Raw genomic sequence first — 26,457 nt, forward strand, 5'->3', positions numbered from 1 at the left:
GTAAAAAGATTAGGTACAGATTTAGTCATAAAATAGTGCATACTGCTTGTGCTTTTTACAAATATATATATATATATATATATATATATATATATATATATATATATATATATACTTAATTCCTACAAGTCAGCTACAAGTCCATGTGACTTGCATTAAGTTATGTCACATGTCTGAGAATTTAACAAGCTTTGCTTGAACAAGAAGGCACCAAAGCTGTTGGTAAGTCTGACAAAGGTACTGATATGGTGTCGTTTTATGTAACATAAGGTTAAAACTGAACAGAGGGAGACATTTCTTGAAAATATCTTCTTTGGAAGGTCTGGTAGCAACGTGCGGATGGCCGTGTGTTTTTCCTGGGCTCTGCCCGGTTTCATCCCACTGTAATGGTGGCTGCTGTCGTTCAAGTGAAATTTTCCAGAGTACAGCATAAAACACCAATGAGATGAAATGAAAATATCATCCCAGCGAGCCTGGAATACACTGCATGTCATAATACTGGGGTCAGTCAATTTGGTCATATTTTAGCCACGGTAGTGTTAAGAAACAATTCTTCCAGCAAAATACATGCATTTTGTTGTAATATGATGTTAAGTTTACACTGTTGTAATTTAGTGTGTTTTTCTAAGGGGAACATAACTGTATCACACAGCAACAAGTGATATGGATTAGGTGTGAAGAGTTAGCCCCCTTGTAACATCATCCCATTGTAGAACATTTATGCACGTGTAGTGTGAAATGAAATCAATGGTGTAACACCTGGCTGATTGACCTGGCTCTGATGACAAATGCCTGTATACACTGTGTGTAGCATATTTAACAGTTCATACACTGTACATGATCATGACCAACTGTATCAGGGGCAGTGTTTTTACTAGCACAGATGATTTATCCCGACTTCATATGCAAACTTCTACAGAGGGTGCCAGTCCATTGCTACAGCTAGATGCATAGCATAATTCTAGGACAGGGGTAAATATTGTTAATGTAAAACTATTTAAGTTTTAGTTACTGTTGGTAAATCTATGCTTTGATTGACTTGATCAGTAGCACTTTGTTATTGTAGTATTTTCAATGTACATTCCATGATGCAGAGTAATAAGCTTGGTTTCCTATTTACATGTACATGTAAGGTGGTTTAGTACTATAATGTCCACTTCATTACCTCCATTCCACTTCATTATATCAAAATCATTCTGAGGTTAAGTTTTTCTGAAACCTATGTATATGTTTCTGTCAGATGTGCATTTAAGTATATTTCTCATATGTGGGAGAGGCTTCCAACAATCTGCGGATGGTAGGGGCCTCCCGGTTTCCTCACACAAAAAAGCTGGCCGCCATAGTGTAAGTGAAATATTCTTGAGTATTTAGTGTGGCGTAAGACATAAATCAAATAAATAATTGAAGTATATAATCAATGCTTTGCATGATTTTACATTAAGTGGTTTCAATTAGATAATCACTCTCTTAAAAAGACATATTCTAAACCCTTGTCCTGGAGATACAGTTTTATCCAAGGCTGATTATTTGATTTGAAAAACAAAAAAGCTGACAAGTCTTCTTTTAATTATCTATTACATGAGCTTTAAAACCTGAATTAAATACTGTAATTAAAATCATCGTAACTCACAAGTTCAGCATACTAGAATCCCTTTATATAACTACAAAACCATTCATATAGCAGAAAAGACTTTTAAATTAGCCGCCTTTTCTGTGCATGAACACACAAAAGATTTACTATCTTTACTATGGCGTTTGTGTGAAGCCATGTAAATAATCAATAACTGATCGATAGACATGTGACAGAGTGTGACAGACATTGACTTTCTCTTATGAACTAGCAGTCAGCCTAGTGCGAAAATACAGCTGTCTAGAGGCTTGGCAGGGGACGTGATGGGTGGGTGTCTTCAGAGACAGGTAAATGGTTAGCTGTCTAGGGATGGGGTATACTACAATGTTAGTTGAGTTGAGGAAAATCCCCTGAAGTGGCTACACCGTACATGGACATTTGAACAGCCTCATGGAGAGGACATTGAATTGATTGTTAGCCACATGGGCATACAGTACAAAAACCAGCACTTAATCTGTACATAAACCTCTACGTGTGTTTTTTTTTTAAAAATAAGATATGCATACCCTGTACTGTTTTGAGGCGGTATCATTATTTTCACCACATTCCAAATGTATTACTGTGCATTTCAGATAAATTGATATTTTGTGATTTTTTTTACAAAACTGAGCTCATAATGTTCATTTTTCCGTTTGGAAGTGCTCTATACTTACAGTATTGCTTGGACTGGTTTTTGTATATCAATAAAGCCCTGTGAAATGTTTAATAACTGATGTATTTGTGATTGAATGTTATGATGAAACTTTAATTTAAGTACATGAAACACATGAGTGAAAGATGTGGTCATTCTTATGGGATTGGACCTTGTACATTTGGTCACATAAACATTGGACACAGATTCAGATTTTGAGCTGTGTATACTATTGGATATTTATTTATTAGTACAGATAACAGTTTCATGGGCGCTGTGTATTTGAACGACCTTCGGCTTTTGTATAGGTTTTCATTGGCGGTTTGTGTTCTAGTTGTAGTTGTTGACTTAAGCTTTGCTCTGGCTATATGCGATATGCGATATGCAAAGTAGGTAGGGAAAGGCTATGTACTGGTGAATTACTAATGTGGAGACGTTATATTTACAAAGTCATATCTGTATCGAACATCTGGGCCGTTGTAACAGGACCAAAACGCCAACCTGTTTAACTTTTATTGGGCCTCACACTGTTACCAAGCCCTTGCCTCCTGCAGCTCGTGTGTTAACCACTGATTTCACTTATTCCCTTAGAGCATTCCTTGCGTTTTCCAGCAGTGTTGAAGACTGCTTACTGCTTGTTTTTTTTGCGTGATTTCAGCCGAATTTCGTACTTTATATATACTGTCTTAGTTCTTTGTTGGTTCGGGTTATATGTCGTTCTGGAAATTGGCCATGACGTGGAACGTCTTTAATGGTTGACGGCTGGCATTCGAATGTCAGTATCGTGGCTTAGATACACAAACAGTCCAGTCACAGTAGTGTACATGTACTTATGATTCTTCTCTGAGTTTGTATGCAACTCTTATATAACCGACAACGGCAGATACTGCATTTTTCTGTCACTTGATTGGTTAAAATCGTCCAGACGTGACTAAATATATGCGTACATATGCGAGCTTTTCATCATTCAGACATTGAAATGGTCGATGAAGAACAACTGTTTACCTTGCCTATTGGAATGGGGTGTTCAAATGCTAATGTGCCGTTGTTCAATGAAATTTTGACAACAGACCATGTATTCCATACGAATAATCAATTAAAACTTCTGACGAGCGACTGACAGTTTGATCATATAGCACGCTCACGGGGAAGACATTTTGAATGTGCATGGATTGTTTAATGGTAACTAGCAGTCTAGCTCCTCATTCAGTGCACAGAAGTTCAATTGTTTTCTGCTTTAATATTGGTCATTTGGAAGATATAGGTGACTGGAATGTCTTCAAATGGAGAAGCAAATAGTAACAGGACTTGACTTAAAGTATTACATGTACTATGGACAACGGACAAGAACCCTTTTCCCTGGCTTGCTTGTTCCATTTACCGGACATTTTACCGTTGATTGATGGTTGACCGTCGTACAGGATTTTACCAGTATTATTATCTCGTTTTCACTGGATTGTACTGAATACATAATCTTCAAATCTTGCTTACTTCGCCCATGCTGACGATCTTTAATATTCACTGAAGTTTCAGGTGTTTTTCACTGAGGAAGGGATGGATTTCGGGTAGGTTACCATGAAGGTTTGGTATTTATGGTCACACGACAGCGAAATCGCAGTCACTTGACATATTTTCTTTGGCGTATGTTAGAGCTGAATTTTTATGTTTCTTCTGAAATTTGCTTGTATTACTGACTATAGACCATTGTCATTTTGAATGACAATACTCTTGCAGCAATGCCTGTGGCATGAATCAAGATCTATGTCCGTGTGTCCGTCTGAATAGGATGGTTTGATTCTTGAAACGACTTCAAAGCTATTTGATTTCATATCATGGTATGATCAGAAGTATATTGGATGTTGGTAATGTATTGAATATCTAACAACGACATTCCAAAGTCGGGAGACCGTTATCAAACCCGATTCGGGTCATAGCAAAGACTTTTAAAATGGTAATGGTTACTGCTTCACTTGGCGCTCAGCTCTGAGAGGTTGGAGAAAGGAAACATGGCTGGTTGGCTCGATGTCCGTATAATGTACTTGAGTGGGGTGTCGTGTCTGGTATCTTCGACATGACACTTCAGTGGCGAGCGGGGCTTGTCGTAGTCATATGACTGAAAAATTGAAATTGAAAAAAAAAAGTATATTACGTAAACCTCCGGAAATACAAATACATACAACGAGGTTCAGCAGATCAGAAATTGGTGTTTCTTTCATCTCACCGTGATATAGCATGGCGGCCACAAAGTGTTCTTGCAGGTTATTACGCACACGGTATATTCTTGTTTAGGCGGTATAAGAATTCAGACTTGAGATGTAATGGCGGGCCTCTTTGATAGGACTTACACAGGTTTGTGAAGGTGGCTACTTATATCCCTTAAAAGTTCATGCGGGTGGTAAGATGTGCGGTTATTCAAAGTCTTCAAATTCACAAGCATCTTGCTGTTACATGTCCTCAATGAGTATTTAAACGCGTAGGTTATTCTTGGGAAACGTTTGAATATACCAAAACTATGATCGGACTATATTGGACTTCAACTACTGACGCCATCCCTCGGAGATAAAAGATGATCATGTAAATTGTTAGGTCGCCTTCTCCTGAATGGAAGTGGTGTATAATACATCCTTTATGTAGGATTGACTGACACCAGCACCATTATGGCTGGTGGATAGCTAGTGATGGAATAAATAAACTATGTGGTGTGTCGGCAAAAGTTCACTTCTAGAGACTATTTCCGTCCCCGAAAACGAGTTTGACTGTGCGGATATGATACCCTATTATAGATTTAATTAGTGATGTAACATCCCACCTGTTTTTTGCGCTGTACATCAATCAAACGCCTTACGCTGTTATTGCTAAACAAACGCCCTGCAACGGGTATCTCTAGTCGTTCGCTTGTAAAACCTTTTTTCTGTTCTCACAACCTCAGAAAGATGTTATTCGCTTGGGTTTCGCATTCCAGCTTTTTACTGTTGCCAAATTTCACCGACCACGTCGTTACACAAACATCACAATATCTGCCTGTGGCTAATGCTACTAGTGCTATAGACAACCACCGCATCAACTCTGCTTATGGTATTAAGTTATGCAGATGACTAGATTCTATGGTGACCAAACAGGAGTTAAATGGGTTGCTTCTATATACAATTGGAACGGTAAATTCTAGACGTCGAAGACTTTTGTATACCAATTTTCAACCATAATGGACATTAATTCAGGTCATTTAACTCATGATCAATTTCTAAAGCAACTTCCAACGGAAACCATTAAAAAGGGAAAGTATTTAAAGTAAGACATTAAAACAGATTCACGTAAAGAGAAGCAGTAAAGAGTTTTCATTGCATTGTTTGTTATTTCCTTGTGATGGTGATGATCCTCGTGGAATTGTAACCATGACTTAGGTTTGGTTGATTCGGATTTTGTACGCCACAACTTTTTGTCACACATCGGTCTCTGTTAGTTCCTCTTGATCCTTTATGAAATTTTTCACTTTGTCGTTCAAATATTGAAAATAGGTATACCGCGAGCCCATCCGTTAATTGAACTTGAACCATACCTTCCAATTGATAACAATTTGTAAAACATTGTTGCTTAAGGCAAATGTTCTTTTACCAACAGTACATTACTAGGATATAGCTGAAAATACACTGCCAATGTAACGTCAAACCTAATTGATTTATTCCTCCCTTTACCAACATTTAAGAAGTACAGGTCTGTTTTGAGCCCTCTCTCAGCTCTCGTGTCAGTCTACCTGTTTCTCCTGACATAACACCCGACGCCTGTAATTATCAAGTGGCTTACTTACGCTCCGGAGCAAGTTACGCAATGCCCGTGTGTGTTAACTGTTAAACGTTGGACCACCGACACCCAATGCAAGCGAATGTATAGCGCATGTAAAGTGCATTGCATAGCCTACTAGGTGTAGACTGTTCTTTGTGCAGTGTGGGTCTGGAATCTGTATTGCAGACCTAATCTTCAGTCACCAGCGTATACACGATGGCACCTATGTATAACTTCATCCCCGAAACTTAAAATAGATCAGGGGATAGTTTAAACGCAATCAGGCTGTATCTAAGAGGGCGCGTGCTGTGCTTAGGTACCAGCTGCTGTTACGTACCCCCATCTGCCTTTCGTACGAGTCTACATGCTGGAGTCGTCGTAAAGATGCTTCCTGTCTGTATATTTATATGTGCAACTGTAAACTAGTCTAGGCTATAGATATGTACTTGTGTACCGTCTTCGCATGTCTGCCTGCCTTGACGTAGCGGAAGAAGCTTGGGTCTAGTAACTCATGGGAGACAACGTTGCCAATGTACTCATCTTACGTGATAAGTTTTTTTCAAGTGACGATCTACCTCACCGCACGAGCTCCATAGCTCAAGCACGTGCGCGCTTAGCAACCGATAGGACCATTCCTCTCATTATTCCAGGTTTGTTCAGCTTTGGGGAAATGATTTATTAGATTGTGTTATATCCGAGAGACAGTTAAATTCTTTTTGTTGAAGACATTCACTCAGGGACATCATTTCAGTGATGTCCAGCAAGGTTTGAAAACTTTGCCTCCGCAAGGGGACTGCTGACTTGTTGAAAGTTTTTTCTTCCATCATTCTATTCCAAACAGTGTTGCTCTGACATTGAATTATCTCCCGTTTACAGTTACGAGGGGAGTCAGCTCTTGTAAATAAAACGACTGGAACTGTCTTATGGTTCGTTCTATTAATCTTACACCGGGGCACCTTTACCATTGAGCTTTCCTTCGCTGAGAGCCTAGCTGCTAAATAAATTTGGCAAACTGGGTCGGAGCCAAAGGATAACACTCTTGAGAAACGTTCTCCTGCGGTAGAGAGAAAAGTGAGAGAATAGTAACAAGGGGAACGATATTCAGCTCTATACCTCTGTGCCCCCTGAAAAACTTTCTACCTGTGGCTTGTCGAGTGTCTTTAGTTCAAGAGGAACCTCATGTCTGTTGTATCCACCTTAAGGAGGTACCGAGAGGAAACGGTGCCATGGAATTTCTGCCAAAAGTTTTGATGACTCGCGCCGGCTCGTGAAATCTTGAAGCAGAGAAGATGTTATCAGCCAACGGCTCAACACGCCTCTTGTAAACTCACGGACATACAAGAAGGCTAGAGTGTGTATTACGGAGATCCCTGTCCGACGGCAAACTAAAACATCCCCGATGGGTTATTAGTGACCGAGCACTGAGGTTATATTTTCGCCCGCAATGGCTGGCCAGGGCGGTAAAGAAGGCTAACAGTGTATGTCATACTTCAGCTAATGTAAACATATTGCCAGAGAAACACGCGAGCGGAGAGCCGTGAGTTCCACACTGGACGGCCAAGGTGAAAAACAAGAAGGACATATGGTAGAGACAGTGCAGGGAATCCCCAAGGGTGTAAAAAACAAACTTTGTCTGAGCTAGTTGGGAACTGATGTTAACTCTGTGCCTGAGAATTCCTTCACCCTCTTCTCTTAATTCCAATGCCATTTCTTCCTCCTTACCTTTGGTCGAGTCAGCATTAGGGATCACTTCCGGTCTTGCTGGAGAACGCTTCCTGGAGTCCCAATCAGTCTGTTGTTATTCAGCATCAGCAGGAAAGAAATACTCATTACATCGTCGCCTTCCAAAAGTGACATTCAGGAAACTTCGTTCATTTAAGGAAACTCCCCCACCGATTGGCAAATTTCACGGAATTGTTAACGACAACTGTGTTCGTTGTCATTGTGGAAACATTCACGACGCGCCTTGCTTAGTTTGCCCGGAAGTTGACGAAGTCACCGTACACAATTCACCAGGTCACCAGCTGATCGCCTATCATTGTTGCCCAAGAATCCATCATTCTAACATCTGTGACGTCTTTCATGCCGTTCCTCTCGTATTTTTGGGTTGTTACTCTTGTCACAGTGGAGACTATCTAAACCACAGTGAGAGGGGGTCACATTTATATTTCCCGCCATGCCATCCATGGTCAAGTTTTTCGGCGAGTTAAGTGGACATCCGGGCTTAGATAGATCGGAAAGTTGCCGGGAGGAAATCGCGAGGCGCCAGTCAATTCACGCTGGCACCACTTTGAATATATCGTCATATTTCGGAGAAGCGGATGCTGGTGCTCCGTAAGTAAATATATACACCAGCCAATCTATCGAAAGCAATACGCACGCATGAGCAGTGTTCTGATACTGACATGTGACATGTTTTGGGACAATCTCACCCCACCCCCACCCTAACCGATTTTGTGTAATTGTAATCGGTTATCGGTTTGTTGTTTTATCATCCATTCCTTTCGTGTGTGTTTTCCGTTGATTCTTTTGTTGTTTTTGTCGTTGTTACTGTCCAATCTTTTGCTCCAATCTATCCAGACAAACGTTGTCCAACTTTGACTTTTTCCACACATAGTATCCAGTGAAATAAATGTTGTAAATTAAGACGATTCAGCATATATTAATAGTAGTCTTTTTGTTAAGGTCCAGTGTTACGCAGAGCTACTGTCCGAATTATGATATCAAACAATCGCCACACAAACTCCATGAGCTGGGTGGGAAATACTGGAAAATAAGGGAACTCGACCAATATCATTTACCTTAACGATGAAGTTAAAATTTTACATCCATCTTGCAAAGACGGGGATATCATGAACCATACTCAAACGTGACGAACAATTAAAAGTTAGTAGTGAAGTTATCCATGGATCTCATCTTTCAGTCTATTGGAATTTGAAAATAGTGGGGTTTTTTTCTGAATTACAAGTATGTTGCATTTCTCTGCCTATTTATGTGTTCATGTTCTAACTCGATGACAACAGTATCTGTTTTTGACGTATATTTATGTAGAAACCGTCTGAGTCAGCTACCAACTGGACTGATTTCCACACGTTTCCTATAGCAAGAGCATATACGACGTTTTACACCTTGTCTTTCATTACCAGTGATTACCGCTTTTCATCTGACGTAATTTTCCTGCACAGGTCCCAGCGAAGTTGACATTAAACATCCCTGTGAAGAGGGTTAGGTTTTACATCCCCTATCATGTGAACACATACGCTTAGCCAGTATTTGGACATTCTTTCTTTTGGCTCATGTGTGTAGCTTGCATATCTCCATTTCCAGTGATGATTAATGAATCTTATCGGCATTGGTAGAAATATCGTTACATTGCAGACACCAGACATGGCTCAGATTTTGACATGCCCTGGCGTTTTCATTTATTTCACCAAAATATATATTAAACATTTTTTTGGATGGGATCTGTATTTGTAAAATATGTACACATCCAATATAAAGTAAGCTGCAATTAAATATTTGGCGGATTAAAACTGCACAAGGGCTTGCTTTATACCATTGTGAGGCCTGTCCTGTTTGAGAAAGTCTGAGAGGCCGAATTTGGATATTCAATCTGGCTATCTGTTTCCCATGTTGCCAAATAGTATGCCCAAGTATCAGCTGTAGGACGGGTGCAGATGTAGCACTATAGTCAGCGAGTCTCTACATGTACATGTAAGTCAACGTGTTGCATGCTTGGGAAGCCAGCTGGTGCATGAGGTCCGGCCCGACCATCGTGACATACACGAGGAGTAATTTACCTCAGCTGGTGACTGTAATGTATACGTCACATTGGCGCGTGCCGTCCGGTGAACGGCAGTTTACCCTATATCTTCTAATTATACGAACGCCGTTTTGAAGATACGACCGAAAAAAATAAGTGTTTAAGCACAAGAATTGGTTTGGTAACGCCATGGAGGCAGTATAGATCTCAGTGGCCACGTGGACGTATTATATGAGACAAATGAAGTTATCCCTTTGGCCTTTAAAGTCATTTGCCAAAAATATGAGGGATGGGTTTTACAGTGCAAGGGACTATTTACTTCTAAAGCATTCTCTAACTTAACCGTGTCTTGTTGAAGACCTTCAGAGTTAGCATTGTATTGCTACAAACTACTGTATTGTACATTCTGTGAGAACAGTTGAGCAAGGGTTAACGACAGAGATCCTGTGAGAACATGCTCGTCTGCTTTTCAGCCCTATACTCAAGTATTGCTCATATATTGCTTTTGACTGCCCAATAAACTCACTGCGTTAAATATTGTCAGAGTGAACAAAATCATGATATTGATGATCATTACGTACGGTGCAATTGCCTGCCTTAGAATCTGCTTATCGGAAGTATGATACGGTGGACATTCCACGAGTTAATGACCCCCTGAAACTTGTGAACAAAGTGTATATAACCAAGTACGTATCTCTCTTTTTCTGAAAGAAAACAAGCGTACGCTTTCAACAGCTAACTGGTAAAGTACTTGTATTTTACTTTTACCTTTGGTGATTTTACTCATCACAAGGACTAGTACACTGACGCTCTCAAATAGTGATAATGATGTGCACAGTTTCATATCTCAAACAACCCTGTCTACGTAATACTTCATATCTTGTAGAATTGTATAGGAATTATATATTGTACAAGATAAAGAGGAGATAGTAATGATATCGGTAACACGCCAATACCCATGAAGTAAAACGAAGCGTGTTAATCTCGTATATGTATTCTAGTGAACGTAATATGCTTACTTCAGAGAGCTAATATTCCGAAGCCTTTATACATGATGCGAATCTCTGTGGCTGTACTGCTTCGCCAAGGTTGAAATAAATCTGGTTACTGGTACTGGTTACACTAACTCAGTCTGTGCATTGAACTTTTCAAATAAAGGCTGCTAATCTATTTGACACCATAGTACTCTGTTCTGGCGTTGCAACGATAAGAGTTGGTGTCATAATGCACAATGCTGTTGTGAAGCGAAAAGCTACGCACAACGTTATGTGTCATTTGTGTATGGCGTGAAAGAAAAGCAATGCTTCTTACTAGAGGTCTATTCATTTGCTTCACAAGCATACCTTAAGGAACTGCTGTTTATACTTGTGTAGGTTATACTCGGCGGTCCGGTGTTCATGGAGGTTCATCTGGGACTCATTTATATTAGAGGCGGGTCTGTTGATAGAAACAGTATGCTCTCGGACAACTGACTGAAGCATCTGGTGCTGTTGTTCTTGTACTTGTGTTGCAGTTGTTCTTATTAGTTGACGATGCTGGTTATCTGTTCTGACATAGGTATATAGTGGATTCGGTATTGCAAAATGTTGTTAGTTACGTAGATGGTGCATAAAGCGTGCAGTCCTTACGCTGCTACTTAATACATTTAATAGACACGTAGACATTGAGATTAAACCTACATGCGAGAAAACCAATGGTTAGCTCAGGACATAGCTATTTAATTCGTATCCAGCTAAATGGGTGTCATGACTGTCATGAGCACCTAATCTCACGGGAAAAAACGCATATAACGTAAGGTTCTTGTCATCCGTCTACAATGAGCCATAGAATCAGACTATCTGATGAGATACTTACGTATATCTTATATGCTAGGAAATGACATGTAGGAAATTTCATGAAAGTGGCTCCTGCTTTTATTCAAGCAGTCTGTGTTTTGACTTAGCTGGACCAATATTGGGAGCCAAGCAATTAGCAAGAAATGCATGTTGAGGATTATTAAATCTGGCCTTGCGTAGAATTGAACCCCGGTGCACCCATGCATGTGTGGCATGGGTTGCTCTCTTAGGTACTTGAAGTTAGTGAGCTATTCTCGTCCAGCACCTCGTTTTTGCTGGCCTCGTTTATACCCATCTAACGCTGTGTAAATACCCATCCCCTGTTGGAATGAACAACTCGCCGTATAGGCCCCGGGGTCTGTTTTGATCACCTAACACAAATACAATTGCCTGCAGGTGCGCGTACATATGGACCGCACGCTGGGGACCTTGGATGATTCCGATATCTAGGTCTTTCAAAGTTCACCGTTCCCACGGCGTTGCGAAGTTGTTGATGGTTTAGAAATCTGCGAAAGCTCCTTCATAGAGCTTGCCAGTCACATTGTAAATGCATTTACATGAACATTTAGAATTAAAGCTTAACTCAGGTAAATTGACGTGTGACAATTTTCCAACTAGCACTGTCGACGCAGCTCTGGATTTGCTCTCTACGCTGTAGACAGTATGCTTTAAAGTATCGTGTGGCGTTCTGAAGGAGGCTCTGTTTAAGCTTGTATAGTTAACATCCAATATTATAATGACGCCATGACACTGTAATCAGCTTGAGAATGTAGATTGCATGGGATTGTTGTCAGTGAACGCCTCACCCTATACTGATTGGATATCAGAGAAATAGGTGGGTTTTGACGCAGACTAAGTACGATGTTTTCGGTACATATTGTGCTAGCAACGTGGGTGTGTTTTTCCTGTATGTCCAAGTATGATATATCCACGTTCGTCTGCTTGCGTTCTTACCATAACAACGTCTTTCGGTTTCTGTTGTGCTGTTATCTTTAGTAAGTTTACATTCCATGTACACTGTGCAGACACATTCTTGAACCTTCCTTAAAATAGCTGTTCCAGACATTGAAAGACATCATTTAATACCATCCCTGCGGAAGGTATGACACACCAGACAGATCTAGAACTCCCAATGTCTGCTGAAAATACATCCTGTTAGCAGCTCGCTGATTTTGTGTACAATTGCAAAATAATGACAGACTATTCAATTAGCTTTCTTTTTTATAACGTCATGTCATTACGTGCTAGTCGTATTCTCCCACACAACATTTTTGATGAAATCTGGCAGTTCTGGTTGCCCAAACCCTTTACGGAAATCAGTGGCCACATGGCTGTAACTCAGTGTTCTTTAAAGTATAGGAAAAGATTTACTATATGTATGTGCAGTGTACCTCTGCACTAAAAAAATTAACCTGATAGAAAGTGCAGTATTTTCGAAAATAAATGTCTTGATTGCATGCGAGTCATTCCTTCTCACTCGACTAAACAAAACCGTAATATGAGTTTCTTTCTAGACCCAAGGTTGTCATTTTTTATTATTGCGGTTATTTTTATGGTTTATTCCATTTCCAAGTACTAGGTCTTATGACCCTCTGACAACGAACTGATGTTACGAAAGATGACTTTTTATGAGATATAAAATGTTTCATTTGAGCAGTATGTTCCTGACAGTTTTTCTGTTTATATAGGAACATGTGTTTAATGTAATTGGCTTATATCCTACCATTGCATACTCTATATGCGTGCTTGCAGAAAAGTGTTATTGTGAGCCAAAATCTCCACGGGTAAGAAAAAATGATTAGTATATAATTGTTCCACCCTGCCTCTTCTTCCCTGTACAAACATGTCGCTTTTTCTTATGTGGTCGTTAAGGTTAGTCATTTTAAGGTAAAAAGAATGTTTAAACTAATTACTCTGCCAGCAAATGAGGAATCATTTGTTAAAAACATCAGCGCTTCAGAGAATATGTCACTGTAATTGGTTTGACTGTCCATGGCTTTGTGCCGGGACTTGTTGTTACATGTACGTGTATGGGTTTGTATGTGCATATCATGGCTCTAAACGAAGGCGGAGTAGATCACTATATGTCAAAGAAAGACATTGGCGAATATTTTACAGTGCCGTTCGTGATATGGGTTCAGTAGAGATACAGTACTTTTATCATTGTTACTGTTAACTCGTGCCACAGCTACAAACTTCCCAAAGCTCATCTAATTTGTTACGTGTCTGCGTTCAAGCAGGTGTTTATTTTATATGGTGTGGAACATAATACGCGGGACGTTAAAGTTATCACAAACACTGGCTGCCAAGAGTCTGACGAAGGCTTTCGTTGAACACTCGTGTGGAGCTGTGTTTATTCTTTCTACAGGATTGATTGCGTTCGGGTTTGGTAATACCCATGCCTTGGCAGCCACATCAGTTTGAAGGTATGAGAAGCCCACAACTATCGGGAAAAAATGTGGTACAAACACGCTTTGCCGTTTTGTTTCAACGAGTGCGAGCTTAGCGATCCTTTCGATTTAGTATTTCAACTTTTGACCCTGCAGATTGCAGAATTTATAGCGGTGGTGGTCTTCGCCAAGGTTGTTATGTAGTTGTTAAGTGTATATTCTGGGTTTTGCTATTAGTTATGAGACCTCAGAGTTTGAAAGTGGAGAATTATAATATTGGCGGTTCTCGTTCTGGATTCTGTGTCTGCATGTGTGATAAATTGTTGTCGAAAAGATTTTCTGAAGATGGAGTATTTAGAGCTGGTTTCAGTAATTACGATAGTGAGTGTTTGGCATGTTGAAAATTCAGTTTTGCGCCGAAGTCTAAATTGGGTAATACAGTAGTCTAAGAGTCTAAAGTGTCATGCAGACATACACATATGGTCTCTGTCTTTTATTGGTAAAATAGAGAGGTAGGCATTCTCAATGCTACCTGTCATTCCTCGAATATTTGTCAGAATGGTGCTCAATAAAGTTTTGGGTGTGCTTTGAAACAATTGGGAAATGTTCCTGAGAATGCTGGTGCTTTCTCTGAGACACATCACAAGCCTTTGTGCAACCCTAAATGTCTGTGAAGATGCTATTGGGATACGTACGGCATAATCTCAAGAGAAAACTGTGTACGTGACGTTACGATATAAAGGAATACAGCATAGAGAGTAAAACCAGAACAGTGAGGACACCTAGAAAATTCACAGGCATTACCAGTGAAATATGGCCCCTTGCCAGTTTAATTCAGTTAGGGTTTATGTTGACTGTTCATGTATATGCTTAAACACATACCTTCATCTCAGTAACTTCTCATTTTCTCTCTTCCTTTTACAAGGAGTCTTCCCGGTTAACAGTTCATTATTTGTTTTATTCCTGGAAGGAAATGTTATGAGACTAGTCAGAATGTTTTGTACGTTCAACTTAATTATTGGTGAAAAGTCGCAAAGAATCGCATTTACAAAAAATGAAAAAGAAACGAAAAGACAAAAAAGCAACAGAACGGTTCTTGTTAGGGAGAGTAGATTGGAAGATGAAAAGCGAGAACCCGGTGTTACATTGCCATAGCACGCTGTACATTGGTGCGTAGGCTATGTCATGCAAGAGACTGACGAGCTACAGGCAGTTCTGACAAGAGATTAACATATGCCAAAATACAGAATCAGTTTTCACTGGCATATTCCGATTACAGTTTTGAAGCCTGGTCGCCCAGTTAACCAGGCCATTTCTCTCTCTACATGTGCGCAGCTTGGATAGGCAATTCCTCATGGGTTAATTCCTTGCACTTGACTTCCACATTCCGCTGAGAATATGGACTGCACACATGAATCTTCAAATATTAGGGGTATCATCCAGAATGGAGACCAGAAAAACACGTTTCGAGCTCTCATAGGCAAGGCTTGATCCATAATTCCAAATGTAACCTTACCTTACTGACAACAGAATTGTGTCAAAATGGCCAAATTTATTGGGATTTCTAAGAATGAACCGTGGAATTAGCTCTAATTTGATCTGGAGTGAGCCGGATATTTAACCTGGCTTACACTGAATAATTACTGATTGTGGTTGTTCTCATAGGCAGATCGTTTGTTCACTCTGATATCTAAATTTTAATTCCCCTGAAATATTTTGACTAACTCGCGACTTTTAACTTTATAAGGTAGCCTGACATCAGACTGCAATCGAGAAAGTGGAGCTTGATTGAAAGTCGTGATTCAGTTGATCTAGGCTGCAGTCGATTTAGAAAGATGGAGGGGAAAAGAGCTCTTGTGTTTCATGTCTTTTAAATCTGAAGCTACCATAATGACTTTTAAATTAGTCGACATGTATCCTAGTTGTTAGTTACTTTCTATATCTCCTTGAAGTGGTGGGAAAGGAAGAAATGCGGTAGACTAATTGCTGTTTCTCTTGTGCCGTTTTCTCTATCCACAAAGAAAGCACATAAACATGACAGCCGTGGTGGATGTGAAATAAATGAGAGAACACAAGTTAACCATAATAAAGAAATCATAAATAAATTGAAACATTTAGCTCCTCGTATATAAATTTCAATCATGTAAAAAGAAGGCTTAAAGGATTTAGATGATTGGAGAAAATGTAATGAGTATAATGGACTCGTGTTTTTATTAGTAGCGTGGCCCAGGTTGTACAAAGTTAAGATGAAATGGGCGTGTACCAGTTATCCTCCCATGAAGTATGAGTGACTGCGATAGGGAGACCAGCCGCTTGCTTGGGGATTGTAACGGGTTTGATGTTGGGGGAGGGGGAAGGGGAACTGAGTTTGATAATCTCATTTGCAGGTACTGTTAGGCTAGATTGTGTGAAGTTTCAAATGACTTGCCTCTCTCGCACACATAGACAACGGCAGCTGCGCATCCCTGGCCACCTATAAACCCGCGTTGTCATGGTAACCTTCGTGATCTTTTAGCTTTTAAAGACTGTACCAGTCTCCTCTTTGGCCTGGTTTTGCTCTAAGGCGCACTCCCCTCGCAAACTCTACCTCTCGGGTTCTTCTATTTTATTAGACACTACTGTTTTTGGATAGCATGTAAACATTTCTACGCTACGGCTCCGCTCACTGCTTATCGTTGAAACCTCTTTCTGGGTGCCGTTGAATTTATGACTGGCTTTATTGAGTCACCAAGAGATAAAATCCGAAGTGCACTCTTTCGGAGGAGCCCAAAAGATTCGTTTAACTGTTGGTTATATCCCCATATAGATGGAGATTTCGTTTAATATTTTACTTCCATTTGATGTATGGGTTGTCGTGTACCTTAAATGTGTTCGAGACTGTTGATTGGATTTCCAGTGGATCTTTGGAATACTAACGTGAAGACTGTGTATTTTATCAATGAAGATGTTGACGATTTGCATATTTTTGCTAAAAGGTTTTAAAATAACATGCTTAACATGGCTTTATAGAAGAAGTGCCGCAGAACTTTCCGTTCGCCAAAATGCTACCCTGCAGTGTGGTTTGTTTAGCATGACCTCTACCATATGGTAAAAGTCTCTCAAGACATCCCTTCAAACCGGAGAAGCTATTTTCGGATTCTATCTCCTTGGATTTGGGCTTAACGATTTGCGTGGAAACGAAACTTCGGCTTCGTCGCTATCCGGATATAAGTTTGTTTCCGCATTTTCCGATGGCTATACTTTGTTCTTAAACTCTGAACAGTTTTTGGAAGTAGTTTGCTTAGACGATGCACATCACATGCTTTATGCAAGAAGAAAGCGTTTTGACAGTTTCAACATTAGAACTTCTAAAAGCCATCGTGGTGCACAGTGAGGATTGGAATACCATTTTCGAAAACAGCAAGTCTGGGAAATTTGCTATCTTTGTTGGTACAGCTCTGCTAGCCAGATCGGGCGTATGCTTTGCTCGTAGTGCGTGCTAAAAATATGCTGCAATTATGTGGCAATGTGCGGCCGCGTGCTAAGTACCAATTCTAGGGGATATAAACCATGAAACTCGCACCGCATTGGAGTCGTTGTTGTCAGAAAGACTTTGCCACAGAAAACTAGACAAGAAGTTATGATCTTGTGGTACTGAGAACCTTGCTGCTTTCTTTGAATCTTTCGTACTTATTTCTCCCCTCACCTTCAACAACATGGCTCCCAGTCTTGCTTCGTTGTACAGACTTCAGCATTTGCTGTGTGGACAATATCTGTAAGTCAAACCTTAGATGTGTTAGTCTTGCGCAGATGTGTTAGTAAACCGGAAGTGCTTCTTGCGCAATGCGATGATATGCTGTTACGCATGTGTGGTACCGTAGGTCCTCATATCAGGACTTCGTACGCTGTAGTCCCCATTGTGTAACCAACTTTTTGTTCTATATGTATTTTATGATATGTTTGCCCAACCATTGTTTCAAAGCGTTAGACAACATCGGCACGTTGTCAGTAATGTGTTTATTTCTTAAAAACTAAAACGTTACGAAATAACGAAAGTATCGTAGTATTGTAGTCACTGAGAAGGATTAAGTCTTATTGTGTTTGACCGAAAATGTTCCATGTAACAGTATACAGTTATAGTCAAACGTATTTTCAAGTAGTAACATCCTCCTCCGAAATACTTTTGATGGTGTCTTTTTTGCTCCTGTACAAAAGTTGACGTGGCCGTATAGGCGTCAGTTTGTACGTCAAGCCGGTCGTCGGTCCATATTGTTGTATGCGCTCTTGTTTCTTTTAAGCTCGTTGTGTGATGGACCATACTTATGTCATGTTACCCATAGTTATTCGGGTATTCACTTTTTATTTTTGATGACATTGACCCAACTTTCTAGCTCATAATGGCGATTTGAGCTGTATTTTGTGAACTAGGCTCTTCACCGAAAGGTATTGAGTATATTACACGGTATTTTCAGGCTCCTTGATGTATGAAGCCCAGTATGGATATGATTTGTGGCCTGTTTACGTTTTCATTTCATCTGCTTTAATTAACACTGACAGTGTGTATTGAAAAATATTTGACCTTCAGGGACAAGTGAGAAAATTAAATTAAGGATCAGTTGGTAATACCATACGATTTGTAACCCTTCACTTCAGTCACTGTGTGTGTTAAGCAACAGTCAAATAAGTAAGTCAGTCACTGGTGAAATGCGTTTAATACCTCAGCTTGTTTTTTATTCGCACCATCAGAAAGCAGGAGGTTACAGGACTACTCCCTCGGGAACATAAATAATAAATTTTAAAAAAATTGTATGCAGGTTTGTCTAAGGAGATAGCACTGTACCAGATGAGTCATATTTTTAACTGAACAGGATACTTACGATATGTTGTGAACTTTGGTGACTTTGATCATTTTATTTTCATATACAATTTCTGTTTCTCTCTGTTGCAGAATGGACAGTATAATCGGGTCGGTTGGCAGGGTTGCCAAAGTCAAGGTCAGGAACGATGATGACCTTGTCGACAGGTTGAACCATTTGTATTCCACGGGGATCCTGATCATCTTTACGGTGGTGGTCAGCGCCCGGCAATATGTCGGGGATCCGATCAGATGCTGGTGCCCTGCCCAGTTTACGGGTGCACACGTGGACTACACGAACAATATATGCTGGATTTCAAACACCTACTACATCCCAATGATTGAAACCATTCCAATAGAGCATCATGTCAGACGACAGAAGGAGCTGCCATACTACCAGTGGGTGCCAGTCGTCTTGTTGCTGCAGGCGTTGCTGTTTTACCTTCCCTGTATCATTTGGAGAATCCTCAACAGTCAGTCTGGCATCAACATTGATCGCATCGTCTCCTTGTCCACCGAGGCACAGTACGAGAGCCCGGATAACCGTATCAAGACCATCAAATACGTCGTCCGCCATCTCGACCGTTGTCTTGACAACCAGCGCGAGCATAGAAACACGTGTTGTGTGCGACTACGTCACATCCTGTCCACAAAGATGAACTTGCTGTGCGGGAAGCGGTATGGGAATTATCTTCTGGCTGTGTACTTCCTCACCAAGCTCTTGTACATTGCGAACGCCATCGGTCAGCTGTACCTCTTGAACGCCTTCTTGGGGACACAGTACCATTTGTACGGCGTCCAAGTCATCGAGGATCTTGTAGAAGGGAAGGAGTGGAGGGCTGCTGAGCGCTTTCCGCGGGTGACGTTGTGTGACTTTGAAATACGCCAGTTACAAAACATTCAGCGATACACTGTCCAGTGCGTCCTGCCCATTAACCTTTTCAACGAGAAGATCTACATCTTCCTCTGGTTCTGGTTTGTCTTCGTTGCGGCCTTCAGCTGCTACAGCCTGCTGTCTTGGCTCTGGAGCATGTTGTTTCCAGCCACGCGCATCACCTACGTGCGCAAGTTCCTTAAAATCATGGATCGCATCGGTGCAGGACCGGACAAAAAACTGGCAAATCGTTTTACGATGGAATACCTACGTCACGACGGCGTCTTCACGTTACGTCTGGTAGGTAAAAACTCAAGCGATATTGTGGTGGGAGAAATCGTCTCTGGTCTGTTCGATATGTATAGAAATAAGAAGAACATTCAGATTCGACCGAATGGCCATGAGACGGAAGGTGAAGATGTATGATCTCGTTAAATTTTAAGAAGAAAGTAAAAAAATAAGGACATCAGAGCTATACATTTTGTTTCTTTGTTTCAAAGTAAATCGCGAAAATTATTCCCTGAATACCTGGGTAACAGTAAACGATGACGTGCGAAGCTGAAGTCAAATCACCCCCGGAACGGACTAATGTACTTAGATTCCCTCGGAAGAAAATAATAACAGTGGAGATATGCAACACCTGGAAAACTTAAAATTCTTACGGAATTAGACCGATTTATGCGAGGGTGTAGTGTTCGATGGAAATTCTGGGGGCGGTTGTGTAGATGTGTGGTGTGGCATACTACTGTGTGATGAGGCTTCGGGTGTAGAGTGAGTCATATCCGGGCACTCCAGGTATTCTCAAAGCATTCCGGACTTTAGTAACCCCAGGAAGCCATTGCAAGTCCCGGCAAGGTTTCAAAGTCATGAAAACTGTTCTACGTGGTGGCAATACATACGTTGTACTAGTGAGAATCAATGAAGGACTTGTCGAAGAGGGACAATGTAATGGCCTTGGGGACACCTATAGTGTAGAAACACTGACGATGAAATCGTTCTGTGATCAAATTCTCATCCATATTTTGTCAACGGTGGTTGCACTTTTGCTGGTTTGCGGGTTCTGCTGCATGCTGTGGTAAAGACCGTGGCAAAGAACGTTTGATGCGTGTTCAACATCAGGAGATGGAACAGAATGGTTCAGTAGGCCGCTGACTGTATACCCTCATTTTCAATTAACGTTTGGATGTTGTGTTTAGTTTGGTGATTATTTAGAAATGGCGTTTAACACCAATATCATCCAAGGAATTAGAAATTCGGTTTCGGTTATAAACAATTTGATATTTCTCCTGATTTCGCCTATTGTTGGATTCAAAATATGATTTCTTGACAATGAACCCCAGAAAAATGATCATCGTAGATTGATTGGTGCTAACCCACATGTATCACCGAAATCACATTTTAGTGCCTTCTCTCTACATTATTCACCATCCGTCCCAAGACGACTACGATATTAAAATGCTCCGCTAATTGAGATGTGATGGAAACATTAAAAGTGCCTTCCTTTTTGGTTGTAGCAAGGTAGCAACCACATTTTTTAACCTACCGTCTTCCTTCTATGCAAATCTGTTGCATGTAAAATCGAAAGTGCAAATAATTCATGTTGCTCATTTTGTATGATCTGTTTTCACAGTGTGTTTCTATGCACTAGGAAAAGTAAGATGTAGTATAGTGGGATCAGTGTTATACATGGCTGTAGTGTTATTATCATGCAGAAGCACATTACGTAGTAATAAGGTGGAAATTATGATATTGGACTTATGTCATTTTGCCACGGGTGTCATTCTCATAACTACGATTGGCGTGAGTTATTTAATGTCTGGATGAAATATTGGCAGATGCATTTATACTGATGGCGTGATTTTCTGATGTCGTGTTTAGCGTTAATAACAGCTGTACGATGGATATGGTTTGACAGATTACCGCAGAGGGAATTTGCTTGAAAATGATAAAATATGGCACACGAAAACGAGCTTGACCCCTGGAAGTGCTGCAGTGTGGAAATGGTGTCAGAAGTGGGACCCTTGTATTTACTTGGAATGTAAACTATGAGGTGACTAAGCTGGGTGTGTGGTGCGATTGCAGGTCGTGGGTTTATATTACCACGACAGGTTCGACCCATTCTGGTCAGTTCTCTTTACTTCCTGGAGGCCTTTCTGTTGTCTGGATGAATCCGATGGCAGCGTTCGCCCCGCCTACAACACCTGCTGCACTAAGGGCGCCCTGTTATCCATAGAAAATCTCCATCACTCTGCACGGTTCTCACCCAATCCACAGTCTACCCCAAGAATCGTAAAATTATTTATTTAAACTTTGATCCTTTTTACTCAAAACTGTCGGTGTTTTTATGTCAATTCTCTACATCATTTCACTTTCGAAAGTGCGCGTTTGATCTTCTCAAAAAAGAAACATTTGAATGTAAAAAAAAAGGTGACTGAACATTGTTTTTCGCAGGGTTCCTCTTGACATATACTTGTATTAGATATTCTCAAACCAACCAGATATCTTGAATCTGCAAGAGTATACACTCTCGCAAGTAGTTTCTGTATTGCTTTAGCTATATATAGCCTGTACACGTTTTTACTAACTTAGGGGCACAAAAAGTGGATAGTTTTAAAATATATTGTGGTAATTCGTTGATACTGGAATTACTCTGTCTTTGACACTGGAATTACGGCCTCCGTCGTTGATACTGGCAATATGACCTCCGTCACTGACACGGGCATTACGATTGGTGTACGAGTGTCTTTATCGACGCACAGGTCCAACATGGGAAACATATTTGATAGAATGCATTGCTCCCAACATTACCGAACAAAACATATCGTATCGTTGATGCTTATTACAACGGTTATATTTTAGCCCGTGGTTGTAAATTTTGTGTTTTTGCATGCGGATAAGTTATTCTAGTGGCTATGAGGAACGACAGTTTTGTTCTATATTATTTCACTCATTTTTTATTTCTTTTTTTTTCTGTTAACAAACGTCTTTCGATTAAAACATAGGTGATGTACGGTACAGTATGGTTAATGGTTGTGGGTGGTTCACGGGCTCTTGATAGTGACAAATAAGTTTCGTTTTCATCCGAATTTTGCGAAATAAATGTTGTCATGGTGATACCCGTGTGGTTCGGAAGGAGAAACGAGGACGTAGCGCAATTTTGTGATGTTTTTACCTGTGTTTTGTTAGTTTTTTTCTTGTTTCCCATTTGTTAAAATTTTTATCAGCGTTGTATATAATACAGTTTTTGATAACTGCCATTTTAAATGTAACCAAATGGACAGTACATATATCTCGCAGATGTTTGCTTTGCTAGTGGAAGTAACCTTCCAGATATGATTGTATTTGGATTGAACATATATACAGACCTCTTTTTTTCGCCCGCCAAAAATAAATTGTATATGGAAATATTTTTTGTGTGAAAATAACCCACTTGTATGTCAGTAGTTTGCATTTAGCGGTACCGTAGTTAATCCTTTTTTTCTGTATGTTGTTTGTGTATCTCTAATTTCTTATGTGGTTACGCAGAGCTTTCATTGCCTTGAATTCAGAACGTTTTCCTATGAAGTTGTGAATTTTACGGCGAATAGAGTCAAAACCTCGAACTGTCCTTGACCTCTGAAATACTTCAGTTCTGTAGAACCATTATGGCCGAATACCATGAGGAGGAACTCTTAGATAGAGCGGGACTTCCGATTACGTCACTTGTCTATTAATAAAACTGTTGTAGCTTTTTGTCATGCGGTGCAATGTTGTAGTATCTTACGGTCGCAAAATACCTGTCTGTTACCAAATAATACATTCTCTCTATGCAGTTGAATGCGGCTTTACATGCATTGTTATTGGTAGCAATGAGATAATTTGTAACTCGTCACTTCTATTGATTTTTAATCCTCTCATTTTTGGTTTTATTTTTACGCCTTGCTGAAAGCAGTCATTGTTCACTCATGGTGTACATAAGTGTGTATTGGAAGTTGCCAGGGGTATGCATATGCCTGACTTAATATAGTTGAGAGTTTTATACAAGGTATGGTAGTCTGTAAATAAAAAAGACAAGACATTACAACGCGTATGTGAATTTTCAGCTGAAGTATTTCTGTTGCAATGAATTTCAACAATGAGTGATGTGTAATATGCAAAACAAAGACCTTGCGCGCAATAAAATGCATAAAAGGAAAATATGTACTCTTCCAATACCTACATTGTATTTTGTATGATGTATTATGTGGCATATGCTTTTGCTTCACCCTGTGAGGTCTGATGTTTGGATAGCGATATATAAAATTATGTCATACCGGAAACCCATTTACCCAGCCAACTGCTACCCAAAGTCACGCCACAGGGCATACGTTATTCAAGATGGAATTTTTATCAGTGTGCCAAAGTAGTTGTATACTCGACACATCAGAATTGAATTGTTAAATCCATATACCTAATGTAAACAAAGTATTTTCCGGGGATAAAGAAAGCATTCATTCGTGCATTGGACCGAGTGCGCAGCGCTATATTAGCATGAATGCTGACTCGAGTTCAAGCTGATACTTGCAATACAGCAGTACTACGTAAGCCGCTTGCTCGTGAAGCGTCACGCCAAAGGCAGAAAGGAACACTAAACTACACAGCGTCAGGCCTGGATTACTCCAGGCGGGAAAAGCTCGCCATTGTATGGCGTCAGTGTTTTGTTTTATCACTAATAACCAGAATTCTAATCACAAAATTTAATCACAAACTGATGTATTAACGGCTTTTTAGCCAGAACTACTTAGTCTCACGCTGAAATGATGCCTCAAGATTTTTACCGGAAGTATGGTTGAAATGTACTGTATAAACTGTATAACCATGGTTGTCATGGCGATGTGATGATGTTGTTGTTGTTTTATTATGGAGATGTTCAACAGCTGTTACTGTCTATTGTTTTCTTTTTGTTCCCATTTGTTCCGTATGATAACGGTGACAGGCATGCAGTTATTTCACATTTGTGGTGTCCGATTGTGTTTCTATATTTGATGTCCAAAAAACATCGTCTCGTTTTACAAACTGTATAATTTTACCTAAATGTCTGTTGATTTTATTTCCGAAGCGGTATGTGTAGTTAATCTTTTTAGTATCGAGCTGGTTTGCTTCAAATTCGGCTTCAGAATGACGTGTGTTGTTCAGGACTGTTCCTTTTCTCTCGGATATTTCACATTTCCTTTTTTTATCTTGATTGATATGGTTCTGTTAGATTTGAAAAATCTAACTGGCTGATGATTGGTATGTTTACCTTTATCACGTGACATCAAGGATCACCATGATTCTGAAGTACATTAGCTGTTTTGTTACTTGATTTTATGACAATCTGCATGTGATAGCTATTCATGTATTAAGCGTATGTAGTCTTCCACTTGTATGATATGAAAACCCATATTTTTTACTTGTTAATTGTTTGAAGTGAGAAAAAAAATCATTTTGTATAGCACCATATTATATTCTATGACAGACACTAAAACAACATCCATAATTATATATATGTACATGTATATATATATGGACACTATAACCCGGGGACGGATACGAATAAATGCTTTTTTATATGTTATTGACCAAACGAATTTGAGAAAAAAAATAAAATCATTCATCATTTAAAACATAACTTTGATTTGTCTCATGAGATTTGTAGGTTTGGAAAGGGTTTTTTTTTCGCACATGTGAGTAGTGAGATAAAATCTCTGGTTCTCTTGTTTTCCACGTCAGCTTCTGTCAGTACTTATTCTGCTGAGAAGCAAACATTCCTTGTCCGCACCGAGTGGCATATCTTTCAGTCGCTAGGACAAGCGAGGTGTGAGTTCAAAGCCGGCTTGGGGCAGGGAATTTGTAGGTTCTTGAGACCTTAGTGACAATAAGCGGTCTACAACGCTCGTGTGTCCCTTTGTACAGTCCAACGTTCGGTGATAACCACTTGACTTCCACCAGTATGGTGTGTGTATAGCTGGAAAAGTTCGTGAGTAAGTTGCCAAAGGTCGGTGGTTTACCACAGGCACTCCGGCCGCTATCGTTTGAGTCTAATATGACACAAAGAATTAGTTAAGAAGATAAACTGACTGCACGACTGTTCTTTGTTCTTCCACGAACGATTCCATTTGGCACATTAAAATGAGTGATAATGAATTCTGCATGCAGTAACACCACAAGCTATCTTTCAGGGAGCCGGGATACCAGAAACGGCTCGGTGACGAATAGCTACGATACCATTACTTGGCGTAGCTGACGCGTCGCTCCTGGCGACGAACGTCAGACTGTTGTAAGTCGGTGCTTGACATGACGCCTTATTTTAATGTCACATTCTCAATCAAAACTTACTCAGACGCTGTTTAGCTAGTTTGTAATTTAGATAAACAGCTAAATTGAATCCAACGTGAGAGGGTGGAATTATATCATACTGAAGCGAATCTCTGGTACAGATTCTTACAAATGTAAGTGATTCGCATTAATTTGGATGGAACTCATGATGTCATGTGAAATCCCGCCGCTCAACGCGAACTTTCTTCGAAATAACAGAACTGACGCGTGAACACGAGTCTATCTGAGAGTCTAGGGACATTGGTTAGCAATAAATTACGACATGTCTCTGTAAATATCCAAGTCCGGTTTTGGTCAGTAATCTTCCCTGTACCTATATAGCCTGTGGGTTATGCTTGTCACAGGTCGGTGGTTTACTCTGAGTTTCCGAGATTTTTTCATGAA

At 40.1% G+C, this 26,457-nt stretch overlaps 1 protein-coding gene across 7 annotated transcripts in view; it reads left to right on the top strand.

The window, feature by feature from the left end:
* Nucleotides 1-25,366, top strand: part of LOC135464720 (innexin unc-9-like) — a 96,664-nt gene extending 71,298 nt beyond the window's left edge. For 6 of the 7 annotated variants that reach the window (XM_064742236.1, XM_064742238.1, XM_064742237.1 and 3 more), the window contains exon 2: nucleotides 18,957-25,366. In XM_064742236.1, the coding sequence (XP_064598306.1) occupies nucleotides 18,958-20,163 (1,206 nt within the window). In that variant the 5' untranslated portion in view covers nucleotide 18,957 and the 3' untranslated portion in view covers nucleotides 20,164-25,366. Of the gene's footprint in view, nucleotides 1-7,176; nucleotides 8,376-18,956 lie in introns of those variants that run through there. The other variant, XM_064742232.1, reaches the window with a different exon arrangement.
* Nucleotides 25,367-26,457: the final 1,091 nt, after the last annotated feature.

This window comes from Liolophura sinensis, chromosome 4 (genome assembly GCF_032854445.1).
Source record: "Liolophura sinensis isolate JHLJ2023 chromosome 4, CUHK_Ljap_v2, whole genome shotgun sequence".
In the NCBI taxonomy this organism is placed as follows: Eukaryota; Metazoa; Mollusca; class Polyplacophora; order Chitonida; family Chitonidae; genus Liolophura; species Liolophura sinensis.